Source organism: Anomalospiza imberbis, chromosome 21 (genome assembly GCF_031753505.1).
Source record: "Anomalospiza imberbis isolate Cuckoo-Finch-1a 21T00152 chromosome 21, ASM3175350v1, whole genome shotgun sequence".
In the NCBI taxonomy this organism is placed as follows: Eukaryota; Metazoa; Chordata; class Aves; order Passeriformes; family Viduidae; genus Anomalospiza; species Anomalospiza imberbis.
The window spans coordinates 1,597,078-1,616,018 of NC_089701.1; the positions used below are offsets into that span (position 1 = coordinate 1,597,078).

Below are 18,941 nucleotides of genomic sequence, written 5' to 3' on the forward strand. Positions count from 1 at the left end.
TAGCTGAACACACTTAAAGCAGGGTGCAGGCTCTAAGTGCTCCCTGAAATGTGCTGGGAGTGTGCTGCACCCAAAGGCACAAAGCATCTGCCACAGGCAGAAGTGTCACTTGGATCTGCCATCCACAGGGAGCTCATCTTTCCAACCATAAATGAACTGGACACAAATGCACTGATTTTTAAAGCCCTAAATGCATCTGTGGTCTAAGAGATGAAGGTCCCTCAATATGCAGCAACTTTGCCTTTATTTAAACAGTAGTGGAAAATTGAAAGCAAAAACTTTAAAATTATGTCAAATTCTTCTTCAAAGAGAATTTATAAAATGAGCTAAAATAGAAAAGGTTTCTAGGGATACTGATGGTGGCAAAAGTAGTCTTAAAAATTTGTTCATATTTATTTGAACAAGATGAGATGAGCTTTAAGGTCCCTTCCAAACCAAACCAGTATGGAATTCCATGATTTTCCCATGGCAACGGTCTTTAGCAAAGCTTCCAACTCTGTGTATACATTGCTGCAGGAACACAAATTGCTGAGTCCCAAAGTCTACTCTGTGACCCTGTTTCTCCATAATTTTCAATGCTTTGGTACCTTCCTTTCCTTTAAAGAAGGATTTTTTCTTTGTGAAGCAGTTCTAAAATTTAACACATTTTAAGGACTTAATTTTTTTTTTCCTTAATGAAAAATGATTAAAAATAGAGAGCAGAAAAGAGGAAAATAAGATTTATAATTATACTCCACACCAAGCTCCCCGTGCTCAATTTTATTATTTGGAGCATTAAAAATGAAGAGAAATGCATCAAAACTAAAAATGACTAAATCACTAAATGTAATCGGAGCAAATAAAATCCCTCTGCTTTCACCATTTCCTGAATAAAGAAACCCTGCCAAAGTAAGATAAGCCAATTCTACACAGCTGTACTTTTAATAGGCTAATCATGACTCCACAGAAACAGGTTTCCCTTCCAGGCTTATCAGGCAGTACATTCTATATTTGTTGCTTCCACTACGAGTTTTGATAATCTTCCATTAGTAAACACTGGAAGTTGGATAATCTGACAGTGTCTGTGGAAAAAGAGAATTGGCCAAGATAAGTCACAAAGTCTGTGAATTTGGTAAGACAAAAGGTCCAGAATTAGCTCAGTAAGATAAGCTTCCTTTAAGCTGCCAAACAGAAAAGGCACCTTTTGGTGCTGTAGAATATTTATAGCCCAACAGCCTCTACATACTCCACCTCAAAAATATTCTAAGGCTGAACTCATCCATGAGGAATTTTTCCACCTTAAAATTTTGAAGGAAAGGGGTTTTTCTTTACATAGAAAAAGAATCCTTGGTGAACTTCATCTTTGCTACTACCCAGATGCCATTCTTTGTTAGCACTTAAAGGCAAGTGTAAAAAGAATGAAGAAAAGCCTCTTGCTTAACTCAAAACCTCTTGAAATAAGAACACTTAGCAAGAAATTAGGACTCCAACACTGCTTTCTTTTTGGGCTGCACCCAGAATTGCTAAGCCTTGAGAGAGCGCGTACATCCACATTGTTATTTGCTTTCATACATTTCCAGTTCTTTAAACAGGACTTTCATTTCAGAACAATAGTTTCTAGAGCAGAAGAACAGCAGCTGTTTCAAGTACATGATCTCTTTAGTGACTTGGACCTTCAACTTATCAGCCTTATTTTGAGACTAAGTTATTGCCTTGCACTGCTACTAGGAATAACCTGGACAGAAATAATGCTTCCATCTTTAGGAGATGGGTAAAAAAGTAAGTTGGAAAAAACAGTAAAATTTTTTAACAAGTTCTAGTGATTTTTGTGGTTGCCTGAATTTTTTCTTCCCTGGAGCAAATTTGGGGTATATGTGAAATCTGTTTCCAACCATGCAGAAGGGGAAAAGAGACTTTGACAAAAAAATAATTTCCTTTGGAATTTCATGTTTGCTCATCTAAGAAAGCTTCAAAAGAAATATTCCATTTGCATGATAAAATTAGCTTAGTGATCTATCAGATACCATGTCACCAGGATTACAGCAAGGACTTCTTTTTTTTCTCTTAATTATCCCTCTATACCCTTACGGCAGCAAGTCTTGGCATATAAATCCTTCCTTCCTTTTCTTACTGTGGTTTGGCTGGAAAATCCATAAGCTTCTCTGTAACTTTGCAGACTCATCAAAGCTATCAAAAAAGCTATTTCAGGCTCTCTATGGGAACTGCAGATAGCCAGTAACAATCAGCACAATGAAGGGTAGCTTTTCTAAAAATGAAGTGCATTTATTTTACCTCTTTGAATCAGGAGGAAAATGTTGCATTATGAACATTATATTAGTAAAGGTTTTAGCAATCACAGGGAGAAACAGCCTATTAATTGTCGATTTTATTTCTTTGTTTTTTAACACGTTACCTGTTTCAATTTTAAGAAAAAATTTTCAGTTGAGCTCCGTTTGCTGAAGGGCCAGAACAGCCTCTCATTGGGTGAGCAAACTCTGACTTTAGTCTCCAGAATGAATCGAACGGGCTCCTGCACCTCAGTTATGACCAAATCTACAGCAGTGGTCATGAACAACACTTTATCTAGAGAGAGAAAACGAAGACACAATATGAAGAGAAATATTTCAAATAAAATATTCCCCAACCCCTCTCCCAGAACATGGAAGAACAAAGGAAACTTTCCTTTTCAGAATCGATTTTCCCTCTAATTTAACACCTCAAAACTCTACAAGTTTCAAAATAGGGAAATTGGATCACTATGCACTATCCACCAGAGAGTAAGGAAACCGCAGCCTTCAAGCCAAGAAAATGATCTTGTTAAAGAGAATAAAAATTCTGCTTTTTCACTGAAATGCATCCAAAACCTTCATTTAACAGTATAGAGGATCTGTGCACTTAACAGCGCCGTGCACATCTCTTGCCATCCAGCCTAAGTACACTTCAACTCTTTTTTGGTTTTAGAAGTTACTTAAGTATTTAATACCATGATATTAAAGGCATTTAAGACCATCTCAGCTGTGACATTCCAAAAATTGACTACATACTCTGATGCTCCAACAGGAGGCAAGAGGGCTCAGTGACCTACGAGATCTCTCTGGCAGGGAATGATAAATTGTGTCCTTCGGGCAGGATGGCATCCACTCCAGCACCAGACTGTGCCAACAGCTGACTTTCATGACTTTGCCCAGTCAATTCCCATTAACTTCCCAACCTTTGGCATGCAACAGTGACAAGAGCTTGAAAAGATGATAATTCAGCTGACATCTTAAAAGAAATAATGACAGTCTCTTCCAGGACTCGAGAGAGCAATGCAACATCAGCTATTTTTGGATGACAGTTGGAGTGGTTTGCTTTCATTTTCACAGGTATAGGAATCCTTCTGTTTAATTAAAAACTTGGGTTTGGAAAAATCTGAACTGACCACAAAACCCTGAGCAAAGCAAGTGCCTGCAAAAGTCATTTAGTGCAATTCTCAAGGGGATTCTTGAAAAGCTCCAGTGGTGCACAGAGCACCTGCATCCTGCCCCACACCTGCAGAGCTTCCTACTAGGACACAGTTCCTACAACATATTACTGAACACAGTTTGCTTTTATTTGTCTTTTTTTTTTTTTTTTTAATTTCATGTGGCATTTAGCACCCTACTTTCTGAGAATATATCCTGTGAAAGCCTTTTGTGGAATTCTTCTGAAGAGAAAATAGAATTGATCCAATGCCCACGATGGAAGTAGCTTTCCTGCCTAGGGATAACACCTGGCAATATTCATACCTTTTGGTGTTTCTTCATTTACAAACTGGAAGTGTGGAGACTTTTGATTCCAGCTCCCAGTGATCACGTATGATTTCCCATCAGAACTTTTACCCATGGACTCCTGGAAACAAGGTAAGTTTATGTTTTTTTTTTTGTTTTTTTTTAATTAAAGAGGTTTCTACACTATGTAGTGCCAGCCCTGTGAGAGAGCCACTGCACTGGCAAGGAAAGGGCAAGTCCAAGTGACAGAGTCTGCAGCAGAGATCATCTCTGAAGCAAATAACAGAGCTCCCCTGCAATCCTTGGTGCTCATAACATAGAAAGGCCAATTAATACCAATTATTCTATTAGTACATGGCATGACCAGTAGTTTTGGAGGTGGCCATTTAACAGCAAGTTTCAGCTCACAGATGTGTAGACAAGAACACGTGTCATTTAGTCATTAAAAACCAAACCAATATTTTATCTAATGTTCAGCTTGTCTGTCTTCCCAACAACCTTATTTTCTGGGCAATCCAAAGCCTGGTAGAAAACAAAATTATTCATTAAACCTTTTTGAGCAGCCACTATGTACTGCATAAATAGTAGCACATTTGTTGTCACTTCACACCTGTGAAGTCAAATGATCTCTATCATTACTTTACAGAGAAAGTGAGCCATAGGAACAAAGCACCCACTAGTTCTCGGTGTTTTATTTGAAGCCCCTCAGGCCTCAATTCTCACACTAGTAACTATGCTGTAAAACCTTCTGTGTTCAAAGCACAGCACTTTAATATTCAGCATGTCTAAAAATAAGGTTCTGTTTCTTCTTTCAGGCCCGTGAATGAGAACAGTGATGACTGACTGTAAAACTGGGCAAGTCCCTTGACCAAGCACCAGGTCACGTTCTCACTGAGCAGCAGAGGCAGGGACTCAACTCAGCTGCCCAGTCTCACCCTCAGCAGTGGAACCTACAGCATCAATTCCCGTCAACAACTTGAGAAGTGTTCTCTGTCCATCCTGACATCATGCACAGTCATACCCAAAATTCTCACTGAATTTTGTTAGGAAAGATCCTTACCAAATCCAAAAGGTGCATGTCACCACTCCGAACGTCTTTCCCACGGCTAAGGAGAAGGCCAAAACATCTGCAATGCCAAGCAAAAAAATGTAACTGCAAAAATTGGACATGCTCATAAACAAACCATTCGCATTTCTTATCTAAGTATTTGCTGTCATACATCACAAACAGCCCAGAATCCACTGACAAGCATCAACAAACCTTGACATTTGAAAGCAGCATCAAGCTTGTCCAGCAAAACAATGTCAAGCCAACATCAAAAACGTCAAGCAAGATTTCAGAAGCATATTTACAACATGGTTCTTCCCTGTTTACAGCAGCCTGGAAATTCTTCCATTACCTTCATTTTAAAGTAACTGCTAACAAGGGTTCCTTATACCACAACAACACCTGGCCTGCAGTCTTCTGCCCTTCCTTTGGTGGCTTTTTTTTTGTTTTGTTTTTTAGATATATTTGCATAGAAATTACCTTCAGTAGAGACAAGGATCAGATGAAACACAAGGACCTCTTCTATGATTTCATTTTGGCCTTTTCACAAGGACTTTTGGCCCAGACAGGTAAGTCCCACTTCATCCTCTGGTTTACCACACTCAAGAGAAGTGTGGCACTAAATTACACAGATGGAGCATCCACAGAATAATTGCTAACCTGCTCCCTCAGAGGCAAAATACTAACATTAAACAGATAAAGAATCTTTTAAAAGTTGATGACATTACCTTTCAATAGCAAGTTCTTTATTCGTTGTCTGTTGCACATAAATCACAATCTTCTTATCAATCCCTTGGCGGAGTTTGAAGCATTGCCTGTCCTTGTCTTTGGGAACTGCACTGTTATTCATTAGGAAAGAAAAAAAAAAATCTCAATTTATCTCAATTCATCATTCCTTGCACATACCAAACCCAGCATCAGAGACTGGTGCAGCTCCTTACACCAAAGCACTCAAAATCTTTCTTCCTTGCATGCTGGGATCAGTAACATGAAAGAAATGGCAACAGATTTAGGTGAAAACCAAGGACACAGTTTACAAAATAAGAACTGGGGACTTACACTGTAGAGGTCAGTATTGTGAGGCTTCCAGCTAATTTCAACAGTTTCTAAATATTGATTCCCCATGTAACATACAGTACTACCTACAAAAAATTGTATATTGCTTGCTCTCACAAGGGATGTGGCTGCTGGGGTACATGACACCAACGAGCCAAGGAGTGACCAACCCTCAGACTATTTCCCCTTTTTATCCATTGGAGAAGCCCTTCTAAACGCTGCAAAAAGAGGGAAAAACATAAAACTACACTTCAGTGCCAATCACACACTGAAATCTCAGCACCAATATTCCCAGCAGCACAGTGACAATGATGCACTTTCAGCATCAGCAGCAATTTTGCTGCTGAAGAAACAACAAAATTGTGGTTGTGCTTTTAAGCACAACTTAAAAGGCATTAAAGACAATAAAAAAACAAAAACAAAATAGAAAAAGCACATTGCAAGTAGCACCAATGTTCAATTCAACAACCAAGATTACCCAGTCCAGAGGTTTATCACTGTATTATTTCTCAAAAATATTTATGTCTGGGATTGATTTAAACTAGAATAGGAAACTCTCAAAAAGGGAATTTAACGACCACCTCAGCCTGACACTCTCTGTTCACTCACTTCCCAACAGAACCACAGGCTGCACGAGAGAAGAATCTCTACCTGAAATAACCTTTCCCATCATCTTCTTTGATTTCCAGAGACACGGAGAAGGTGAAGATGTCACTGTCTGGAGTCTGGGGGGTGGCAGTGGCTGACAGCGGGGTCTGTTTGGCAGAGCGCCGGAAGGCAGTGGCAAAGCTGTACAGGATTCGGCTCACCTGCAGCCAGAGTGCACAAACATCATCTGAAACCTACCTGGATTTTCACTAACTCACAACAAATTGTACAAAAATAATTCCATTTTAGCATCTAATTAACTGGTTTTCTGTGCTTCTTAGGATAAACTGTTAACCATGCATTCTTACCCCATAACTAAGGTTTGTTGATGGATGAATTACATTACTTCTGAAGTGCCTGAAAAGCTTCCCTTAAATTTCAGCAATAACATTTATACGTACACAATTATCATTTGACAAAAAGCTTGCACTTACAGCCTCTTGGATTTCACATCGGAAGACATGAATCCTGAAGAGTTCTGCATTGTAGTGGCTTTCAGTGAAAGCAAAGCAATCACTTTCAGGGGTCCCATCGTGCCCTCGTACACAGAAAAGGATTTTATAGATTGGATAATTTGCTATTTCTGTGTTTGTCTGAGGATCTAAAAGTCTGTTAAAATAGAGAGAGGGAAAAAAAAAAAGCAAGCTTGCATCTTTAGAAGAATTATTTCAGCCAGACATAACTTGCAAGCTTTAACAATTTCATACCTCCTAGAGAAAGTACACCTCAAAAACTAGACCCTGACTGTCATTTACTGCAAAGCATGACCGCAATAATGATGTTTAAATTGAACAGCACAAAAAAATACAAAGCCACAAACGTTTCCACCAATAAGCTCGCCATGGTTTTCAGGGATCAGTCTTCCAAAAGTTACACTAATATTTGACAGTGGACAGACCCACCTCTGTTAGGCCTCATGTATCAGACATTTTCCAAACTACTTTCCAGGCTATTTCCAAAGTGCTCATCAGTAACCAATCCCACTATGGCTTTGGGGATAGCTTGGATCATCACAGTACTTTTTGGTAGAGTGTCTGGTAAACAAATTCAAAGGATCCCTTTTCACAGATGTCTATAAAACCCACTTCCCCCACTAAAGAAAACCCAAGTTGCTCAAGTCTCCTGCCAGGTAAACCATCAGCTTGTTTGCTTTCCAAAGGAGCCAAGGTGAAGGCACAGCCCCAGAGCAGCGAGCCCCGTACCTCACGGTGCCTTCAGAGACGTTGGGCACCGACAGGGTGACGTCCAGGGAGATCTGGCACTGGCCGCGCAGGATGGACATCATGCGCAGGGCCTCCACCTCGCTGCGCGGGGCGTTCACCGAGGCGCAGCCCAGGTAGGTCAGCTTGCTGAACACCACGCTGTCCTCGTCTGTCACGGGCGTGAACGGGCTCAAATCCTCACAGTCTAGGGCACACACGACGGGGAACGTCAGAAACAAGGCAAGGCACCCACAAGGGAAGTGTCAGACACTGACTGCCCGCTGAACAGAAGACAGAAGAGGCTGAGAACAGCTAAGTCAGGCCAGGTCAAAACACTATAGGAAAGCCCTGTATTTATATTTTATACAGCCAGGCAAGAAAGCTTAATATTTGTGCACAAATCTCAGGGCTGGTATAGCAGTGTTTTCAGAATACAGCACAGTTCAGCAGGTATTAACTCTTGCGTCACTTACATAACCTGGAATTTACTGCACTAAGTGATTATAATGTGAGACATGGGGAAAGGCTAGTGGCCACACTCGTACCTAAATTCTCTTCACTTTTCCCACAAAAAATCATAAGATACTACCAGGCATTCCCCTCCTTTTTTTTTTTTTTTTTTTTTTTTTCCTAACCTCCTTGGGATGGTTTCACTGGCAAGCTCATTTCTGGTTTCTGGAGTCCTGCCACTGACACTGGGTTAATGGTAGAGGATGCTGACGCTTCAAGGACAACAGGTTCTTCCCCATCTCCATCAGTTCTGACTTCTCCATGGTCCCGGTCACTGGGCTGATCCTCCATGGGTGGATCCATCAGCACGTCTTCCAGCTCCCGCTGCAGCTGCTGTTCACTTCCATTCCCCACAATCTGAGAGCCACAGAGTTGGGACACAAAAAAGAAGAAAAGACTGTTCAAACAACAAAAAACACCCCTCAGGCACAGGGTCATTCATATTGCTCTTTATTTACCAGTCAAAGCAGCAGTCAACAAATTTAACCCAATTACAACCATAAACACAAACTGCAGGGTGCAAATGCTCACCAGCATGGATTATATCCTCCCTGCTCTAATAAATCTACAAGCTCAAAGTGGGAATTCTCTAACACTAGAAAAAGTGAGGAGATTACTTTCAAACTAGTCTTTAATCACCAACTACAAAGGCTACTTTTGACAGAGAAACTTACAGATGCCCACAGTACAGGCTATAACAATTCTCAGATTAGTACCAGAAAGGGACAAATATAATTAAATGCGTTACGTGGTTTATGGGCAAGACAGCAAGGTTTCACAGGAGGAGAACCATCTGGAACAAGATTATGCCACCATGCTGAGGAGAAGTAACAGCATTGCTTTGTTTCCTAATGCTCAGCTGCAGTCTGACTTTGAGCTCACTGAAGTCAACATGAAAGCATGGAGCCACCTCAACAGTGTGAAATAAGGTCCTGAAGTGGAAAGGGAATGAAGGCATTCATTTCAGGAAGCTCTCAGATACTGCTTCTAAGAAGACTCTTTGTCCATTCCTCTGCAATTAATAGGGAAGTGACCAAGTTTACAGAGTATTTACCAGATGCCATCAGCAAAAGATACTTGCTTCTAACACTTCTGCAGCTGCTGGTTATTCCTGCTGACACCAAAACTCAACCCTAGGAGCACTTCCATATTCTTACCTCTCTGTAAACTCACTGATTTAACAGGCTACACACCAGCTACTAAAATCCAAATTATTCAACTAGCCCAAAAAGTAATAATCTAGTGACTGTTTTGCTACAGAATCCAAACAGTAACAACAAGAGACATTTATGCTCTTGAAATTGACGTGAACAGAATGTCACTTTTCGTACAGATTAAAATACACTCCTGTGCTGTGATCACCTGCCAGGAGCAGGACAGGGAAACTGCCTTACTCAGCTGTACACCCCCAGAGTGAGGCATCTGTAACCTGCAAGTAGTTACAGAAATCCACAGATTTCCATTTTCCTCCCAACAATTTCAGTATTAACTTGTAGGATTCATCGTGGAAAAGTCTTGCACAAGCACGGGGTCATCAAAGGCAGAAGGTTTTCAAGCTTCAGGTTTATTGTTCAGGTCTTTACAGGCAATCCTCAGAAAGATGAAGATGATGATGATGATGATGATGATGGAAGATGCACCATGTTCCTTTACTGTATGGAGTTTACATGTTTTGCAACAAAATATAATTAATTAATTATAGTGTCCTGTCAGCCCCTTCAAAGGCTCCATATTAAAAAACCTAGAGTAACTTCTAGTTTACAGAAACTACTGCAGCCCCAAAACCAGAGCCAGCCTGGCAGAACCAAGGGCAGAAGGGAACAATAACAGGTGCACCTGATCAATGCTTGAGGCTGAGCAAAGAAACCATTACCCTAATCATGGCTTTCTCCATTTCTCACAAAACTCCAAACTGATTTTACTTAACCTTTAACTAGGAAAGTTCCTTTAGCACACCAGGGGATTTATCAGAACTGTGATTTATTCCCTTCTCCTGACCCATGTGCTGCTGGTCTCTGCTGGGAGAGGTCTTGCTGTGCCGGGAGTTCAGAACTCCTGCTCCACACTGTGCTCCAGCAGCAAAGCTTTCCTAAATCCAGCCCGCTCCCACTGCCAGTGGGCACGAGCAGACACAGGAACAACACTGGAAAGCAGAGACAGCAGGCAAACTGTATTTCTGGAAAACATTCATTGACAAGCCCTTTTTAAACTGAACCAAGTATTTCAGCACTGACAAAAAGCAAAAACACATGTATGAATTACGACCAACTGAAGAAAAATCTGGTTCCTAATTATATTCAAAAGAAATATTCCTCTCTCTGGAGTTGAGGAAGAAAAGAAGTGCCAAACAGAAACTTACATTAACTCAGTCCATTGCACTGTTACTTAGAAGTATGGCATTATCAGCAAATTTGAAACGAGAGCCTTAGGCCCCATGTACAAATTTCAGAGCCTGTCACATTCAGCAAACACAAACCTGAATTTCCAGCACCATCCTCAGACTGTGCTCATAAGCAAATGAAACATCCTCAAGTTGCTTTTCTAAAGAAACAGAACACCAGGAAGAGACACCTGCTCAAACAAAAACCTGAACTCAGTTTTTGCTTTTCTTAGAGGGCACATGAAAGAAAATGGGGTTCGACACCTACAAATTAACTTAGTTATAAGTACCAAAACAATTGCTTCTGCCTGAAAACAAAAATCTCATCTGTTCCTATGAAATACATAAGCTCAGTTCTCATGCTGTACTGTTAACATTCATTTTTCATGCACTACTGAAACACTTTCAGATACCACAGAGACAACACTCTTAACACACCTCTGGCAATCTCCACTACTCCACTTCACTGGCAACTGAACGGCTATTTTCAAATTGAGGAAAAAAATACCAAGAACAAAGCTATAGGCTATGGCAGAATGTCACTTTTCTTGCAGAACAATACCAAAATACCCAAATTTTTGTCCCTAAGAACAGCTAAACAGTCTTCCCATTTCCTCTGCTAAAAGTTTTCTCCTCCTTAAGCAGAAGAAAGGAGGTTAACAGGAAGGTCCCTCTGTGGGAGAATTTAGACTGCACATTGAGTGCTCGTTTAAGGTAGAAAACTGCCATTAATCACTCAGATTGCAGCCAATAACCAACAGCACATGCTCTCCACACTGGAATACTGAAAAGCTCAAGACGAATCACTTTGTTCAAGGCTTGTGCTCAGTCCTGGCTCCAAATTCATAAAGAAGCTTTAGACCTGCAAAGCTCTGTGGCTTCAGTGCCAAACCAGAGAACAGCATAACTTTATTTTACAACTGATGATCAGGAGGCAGCAGAGCTCATGTTCTTCCTTCCTCATCAAGAGAAACAGCACACCTGCAGCCAGCATTTCATAAACCACTTTGGGGGCAAACAGTGATACAAATAGCTCCCATGTGGAGCAAGAAGTGTTGCAGACTGACATTTCATGCTTCCAAATTTTCGTTGGGGATAACAGGATGGAACAGAGAAGCTGGTTGACATGAGCATGTCTGTCTCCTGGGCCCTCAAACGATGCTTCAGGAGCTGATTGCAGACACTGCCACAGAAGCATTCTCAAGGCAAGTACCTCTATGAGACTACTCTGAATTCCTAAGTAGTGATGCTGATACTGATCTCGATGCTGCTGGTATTTGCAGCATTAAGAAAGACAAGCATGAGGATATAACCTTTCAGCAGATTTCACAGATCACCAGGCTCCATGCTTAAGAAATGTTCACGTTTTTTAGACTATTCTATGATGTGAAGTGACATCTTCTACAACAACCATAAAACATACGTGAACTTTTTTGCCAGATTAAGCAAAAGATCAGTCTTGAGACTCTTAACTGACAGAACTTATTTGAAGTCTTGTGTAAAAGAAAAGAGCCACTATAACAGCATGTCTTGCCCAGGACTCAAAGGAACACGAGGAAAACAAACAAAGCAGTTGGGAGGTAAAAGCAAGAAGAGCAAAAGCATCAAGAAATGTTCAATAAAGTCTCTGTTACAACTACTGCAAAGGAAAAGAGGAGCACCCAGTCCAGCAGGCAGAACACAGGATTTCTTATCATCTTTAAAGACACAGATGCAGCTGTAGACAGACATCAGTTTCTTCCAATGGTGGAATACTTCTTTCCATCTCCCACAAAGAACACACTAGCTCTACTCACTCTAGGGAAGATCCAGTTTTCAACACATTAAAGTGACGGAATTGGGAGTGATTATCTTACTTGTGCCACTTTTCTTAAAAACTGCTGAAATACAAATTGGGATGAATGTTGCTCTAAGTAGCAAAAAAAAAAAGTAGAGGGCGACAAGGGTCTCTTTTCAGAACAGCACTTTTACAAGTGAGAAGATGTCAGTGCCCTTCCAGCTCTCATAAGCCTTTCACACAGAGCTCCTGTTCTCTGATTCATGCCAAGTTGTTAGTTATAACTACTCTCCTACGTTTCTTAAAGAGAACATTTCACGTTGGGGAAAACGTCAGCGTATCTTTGAATTAACAGATACGGTATGCTAATATTGCTTTCCACCTGAAAGCTGTGATAAAATCACAGTTCCACGTTCTTGACAATCAGTCTGTTTCATCTTAAGCACTTCAGGAAGGATTCTGCAAAGTGGGGAAAAAACCCACAGCTAGTGATGGAGAGAGCTCTTACTCAAAACCTAATTACCACCTCTGACATCAGCAGTGAAGAAGTTACTGACAAAACTGGTTCTTGAATAAGTTCTCCCTTTTGTCAAGTAAAACAAAGAAGTCCCTCTTTAAGCTCTCTACGGTTAGTTTGATTTAGAAGAACAGGGAACAAACTCAGGTTATTGGTTCTTACCTTCAGTCCTGTTTTTTCATCATCACTACCATTATTTGTAGATGGTGTTTCATCCCCTTGCCTGGAAACCAAGACAAAATCTTCACTGTTAAGAGTGGATACCGAGTCTGAAGAGACACTGATTTTTCCAACAGAAGCCTTGTCATCCATGACTTAAAAAGGAAGTTCGATTCATGAATGAGATTAAATATGTTATAAACTCCTGAAAAACAAAAATCATAAAAATACTTATATAAAACTTCATGCTAAAATGCTCAAATGTTTCTCTTCAGAAACCTGCTCACTAATTATAAAAACTAACTCATCTGACAGCACAACCAAGCTCCAACTCCTCTCTCAGTGCACACTCAAAGTCCTGCCTTCATCTTGCTAAGCAGCACATGCTACTACAGCACTGGTTTCCACAGCTCACAAAAGGGAAGTGAATAAAACTCTTTGCAGTATTTCATGGTTATGTCAGTCACCACTTTCTACACATCACACAAAACAGGGCCCTGGAACATACACTCCACTTGCTGACAGTTAAGGCCAGAACAATAAAGTCCATTTACTTCCTTCAATTAATACCTGCCTTCACCTATGTTCATGCAAAAATTACTTTTATCTGTCAGAGCTCACTGTATGCTGTAGTCACATTCTTTTCACCCGAACAACAGTTTGACCTAACTCTTGATATTTTGTTCTGAAACCTTGGGACATAGAGCATTTTATGAATCTATGCTGAATCTTCTGTACTATAAGGAGCAATAAAAGCAAAGACTTCCAAGAAGCAGGAAGAACAGCGTAGGCTGGCTCAGAACTGAGCAGCAGAGCCAACAGAGGATTTTAAAAAGCTGGAACTGGCACTGAGAGGCATTTGAAGAAAGGAACAAAAGGTGAAGTTCAGCTGCACACCTTGAACTCTACAGCACAGATTCCCAGAATTCATGGCTCAAAACAGACTGCCGTGATAATAATGGGTGATTAAATTTCCGAGAAACCCAAATATACCCTTATCTCAATGGCCTGGGTCTTTACAAACTCCCAAGCATAACCAAACTCAAATGCTTTTTCAGCCTCCAGTTTTGCCTTCCAACCTGGAAGCACCATCCCAACCTGGCTTCCAACAGTGCAGCCAAACAACAGAGACCTGGCACAGCTCACAGCATTCCTGCCTGAACCACAAACAATACACCAGAAATAGCAAAGCCTGCTTTTATTCCTATCAATGCCCTCCCCACAACCACCTAAACAACATGAAGTCTGCCAGGAGGACAACTTCTAACCAATTACCAACCTAATTACTTCATGATCCTGGAACATGTTTCAGAGAACAAGTGAAGCAGCGTGTAAGAGGAAGAATGGATGTGGTTTGTTCATGAATGACAACACATCTGTGATCATTTGATTTATTTTCAAAATCATGTGTGGTACTTAGATATCCTTTTCAAAACCATTTTGAGATCCACTTTCAGTGGGAATTACTGGCTGGGAAATGTAGGCATTTTGAGAAGTTCTACACACTGTATGTGTCTATCCGGTATTATTCACATGTATCTCAAAGGTAGGGCAGAGTTAAGATGCTTTTGTTTTAAGAATTCATATTAAGACATTTCTACAGAAGTTCTGTATTGCGCCATCTATATAAGACACAGATCTCTCAAAATACCTAAATCAAAGATTTTGAAACACAGACTAAAAATAAGCATCAAACACTAAATAGCCCATTGGCTTTAATGTTTTCATTCAAACAGAGCAAACTCATCTTCCACACTGACAGCAGGAGTAGAGGAGCAGGCTTTGATCACAAGCAGCTGTAAAGATTATCCAGGCAAGGATCACTTTAGCACTTTATTTTGGTATAGTCTGTCTGTCTTGAAGTGCTAATTTCTCCTATTTCCCAAGTGTTTCAATCCAACACCTTTCCCCAACATTACCTTCAATTCAATAACAAGCTTCCCGTGCTTTTCCACGCTCCGTGTCTGGCGTAGCGTGGTGTAAACAAACCCCACGCGGATCCTGGGGCACAGCTGGCCCAGCCTAACCCCACAGCAGTGTCACAACACAGAATTGCAACACCAGGACGTCCCAATCAGCTCAACTCTGCCAGTCTAACAGTGAGCAGAAGTCTCATGAAATTACACAAGATAGGAGAGCACAGGACAGGGCACAGTGGAGCAGGCAACTGAGAGAAGCTTTTGATGTAGCAGCAAGCAAAGCTCAGATACCCAACTGTGCTGGAATCAGCCACAGGGGTTCACTGGATTAATGCTCAAACACTGGAGGTGCGAAAGTAGTCTTCAAATATTAAAATATTGCCTGAAGTTAACCAAAATCTCTATATTCTCGCACTTTGCTTTGCGTGGATTTTATTTCCTCCGTTCCTGGCTATCACTTTGTTCCGTATAGGTTACCACATGGATTGTTTTACCTGAATCAGAAAGCTCACGGTGGCAGAATCACCACCAGAAAGCCGCCAAGCTCATTAAAATAAGGGCCAGCCTGGAAGGGCACACATCAAAGACCAGCAGAGCAATTGTGTGTGGCTTAGGAATCAAACCCCAAGAACAAACAGCAGCAGTGACGTGCTCTTTAGCAATACCTGCAATTGGACTCAGACCCAAAGCTTTCTGCTCTCACAGCTTAGGACCAAAGACCTCAGCCAAGCACAGAGCTCAGGTTTTGATGTCCCTCAGAAAGCCAGTGTCTCATCCCTATCATAGAAAGAGGCTTTGGTTTGTTTAAGCATAAATAAAATAGGAGCTTTTGAATTCAGCACAGTTGAGCTCCTGACACAAAACTACGCCACAATAAGGTAGTGTTTGCCTGAAGGTGTCTTCACACCTCCACGGGAGACAGAGTGTCTGGGTAAAACACGTACAGAGAGGCAAACTTCCACCAACCTCTTTCCTTGCTCATCTGTGTAATTAAATGGGTGTTCTGGCCTCTCCTCACACAACAAACTGTTGGAGAAAGTTGCAAGATGAGAAAGTTAACACGGCCGGCTCTTGGGTCACTGCTTTCAATTCTACTTAAAATTCTGGTTCTCTGTGAAATTCCCCTTCACTGCTGTTACACCTTACTGTCTACTCAAGACAACGTGCAGAGGAACAGCAGAGACCCCATTCACCATGATTAAAATCTTCAACAACTGGAAAACAAACCTACCAAAAGTTCAGATTAGTTACACACACTCATAAAACATTTATCTTTTACTTTCCCTCCCTTTCGCAAACATTTGACACCTGACCTGCAACTTGTGATCAAAGCTTTCCTTCAAAGTTCTGCCAGAATGAATTTAAAAGAGCTTAAAGCAAACAGTATATAGAAAAAAAGGAAACCAGAAAACCTTCAATTTTACATTACTGGAAGAGGCTGAGGCTTAAATGCCACCTTGAGACATGTGCAACAAGCGAAGCATGGCACTCCCAACTATGGCTGGTCTCACTCAATTTCCAAGGAATACCCACTTTGTGGTGCTTAGAGCATCCATGACCACACAAAAAGACAGAGAATGAATGGAAAAATCGATATTCTGGGCATGAACTTCTTCAACCTGAGAGTCAACAGCAGATGTGGCATCCTTGGCACGGAATTTACAAGGAAATACAACACAAAAATAAGTTCTGGGTTTCCAGGGCAGAAAAGAGAATAAGCATGAGAACAGGTATGCAAACCAGAGAGGAAAAGGTTTTTTCCCCATTCATATCTTTCTCAGCTTTTGTACCTCAGCTACAGTTCCTAAAGTGATTCCACAAAGTTCCAATCTATCTGATGCAGAATGCACCAGATAAAGAGCAATACAACAATATTCAGTAAATCACTGAAGAACAGTAATTCATCTGTCTTAAAAAGCAAAGTCAGAAAGCTTGGCATGCAAAACAAACTTATATCTTCTATCCTCCAAAATATGAAACCACTTAGTGTTAGAAACCACGGAAAACAAGAAGGTGACATGCAGAAAAGACACTGAGGTGGCTGAAATACCTAAATATAATGTATTTTCTGTTTCTATTCCTCTGGCTCTATGCACAGCTTAACAACAAATCCAGTATGGTTCAATTTAAAGATACAAAGTTCTGCTTTCCGAGTGCTCATCATTAGCATCTTAGTGTGGGTGAACAGTGGAATTTGTGTCAGAGTTCAGAGGCTCTACAGTGCACTTTGCAGAGCTGTGTTATGACAAAGAACCCAGCATTCTGTAAGACTCTGAGCTCCTACAGCCTTGGACAGCTGTGGGGTTTTCTACCTGTACAATTCACCTAGTGCACACTTGCTGTTTTAAAATACATTGCAAGTCCTGAAAAAAGCCTGGAAAATGCTCCAGGTCAATGCCTGTGTTTTATCACAGCTCTGGGGGGAAAAAAAACCCAAAAACCCAAACAGTATACAAGCAATCAGTAGCAATGTTTTTTCTTCTCATGTATCACATGATAAGTCTGCTTAATCATGTCTGATCTTTACCCACCTTCCCTGTGCAACACATACTCCCAAATGCAACAAGAACTCCTTGGCACTCAAAATGAAGCAGGAAAGCCAGAGGAATACTGCACGTGAAAATACAGATTTAGGATGGCTAAAGAGTAATCAATAAAAATTAACAACTACAAGTCTAACTTTTCCTTTCATTTTACAACACACTGACAGCCACAGATGTTCCCACTAATTTTAAGAGCCAGAAAGAAAAAAGATACTGTTATTTGGAGATAATGGTGTCTTTAATTCCACTCCTCTCCTCACAGATCTCGGGAAGAAGAGTGAATCATGACACACTGTGTGCAAAATCAGGCATCAGAGAAAACACAGGAGTTAAGCTAATGCAATCTTTGTTAACAATCTTTAACAGGTTGATAGCTATTGCCAACATCATTTTGCTTTCAATCCGAATTTGAACTATCTGCCAGAGAACAAAACCCTAATTTTAGGCTCTTGTAATCAGTAAATTCCCCATCCCAGAAACAAGCAGCCCGTCCTGGGAAACTGCAGTCCATAAAAGAAATGCTGACACTGCCTCAGCCAGCCCAGCACAGGAATGCTGCTGGAATGAATTAACTGTGAACAGTTGGTTCATCCACGCGCCGCAGCTGACGCTGCCCCAGCACCAGCCCCATCTCAGAGCTGTGCAGCCAGGACACAGCATGGGCTGGAGGCTGGGAGGAAGCCAGTGCAGCCAGCAGCTGAACAAACTCTGGGGATGATGCTCTGTGTACTGCTGGAGCTGCTCTCTCATTAGGATTCAAACACTAACAGGGAGCCACACTCACCAGACAACCAGAGCGCTTTAAAAACATGCTGTGGAAGAACAAAGAAAAAAGGAGTTACATTTGGTGTGTGCTACTAAACGCTGTCTGCACTTAGGGCTGGAAATTGGACGGAAACCCCTATGCCAAGCTCCATCAGTTAATTTGTTTACTGTGTACACAAAAATAAGTTTGCTCAGGTCCTTGACCTTTTAAGTAGAGGCCTTTAAAAAGAATACAGTATTTCTGCAAGTCAAACAGCAGTGGGCAGCTCCTGTAATAACATGTTTTCCGGGTAGCCAAAAGTCTCAGAAATCCTATCGAGTTGGGCTTTAACAGAAACTGTAAGTAAAACAAAATCTGGAACACAGATCAAGCCATAGGTGTATGCCCTACCTGTTCTCCAGCTTGTATTCAAGAAATAAAGACAATCTTTCTCCTCTGCAAACCTCTCACATGAGTTTTTCCTTCTCTCCAAACCTCTCCTGAATACTTTTTCTACTTCTCCTCCTCTCCCCCAAAATGATCAAGCAAATCTACAGAGATAAATCACCAGCTTTACTTAAAGCAGTTCGATTTTCACTTAGTTTTTGCTGGTGTTTTTAAACCAACTTTGCACAATCTGCTTATAGTTAATTTTCACTCCTGACTGACACAACCAATCCTTAAAAATTATCTACTAGGGACATTTTGA

The 18,941-nt window shown here is 41.0% G+C and overlaps 1 protein-coding gene across 3 annotated transcripts in view; it reads right to left on the reverse strand.

Annotated features, from left to right (window-relative positions):
- The window catches only part of RABGAP1 (RAB GTPase activating protein 1), a 73,105-nt gene that overhangs the window by 42,760 nt on the left and 11,404 nt on the right, over positions 1-18,941 (reverse strand). For 2 of the 3 annotated variants that reach the window (XM_068210956.1, XM_068210955.1), the window contains exons 2-10: positions 13,029-13,230; positions 8,318-8,549; positions 7,683-7,887; positions 6,915-7,089; positions 6,484-6,641; positions 5,505-5,615; positions 4,789-4,855; positions 3,747-3,849; positions 2,393-2,562 (exon numbers count right to left, since the gene is read on the reverse strand). In XM_068210956.1, the coding sequence (XP_068067057.1) occupies positions 2,393-2,562; positions 3,747-3,849; positions 4,789-4,855; positions 5,505-5,615; positions 6,484-6,641; positions 6,915-7,089; positions 7,683-7,887; positions 8,318-8,549; positions 13,029-13,178 (1,371 nt within the window). In that variant the 5' untranslated portion in view covers positions 13,179-13,230. The remainder of the gene's footprint in view (positions 1-2,392; positions 2,563-3,746; positions 3,850-4,788; positions 4,856-5,504; positions 5,616-6,483; positions 6,642-6,914; positions 7,090-7,682; positions 7,888-8,317; positions 8,550-13,028; positions 13,231-18,941) is intronic. The other variant, XM_068210957.1, reaches the window with a different exon arrangement.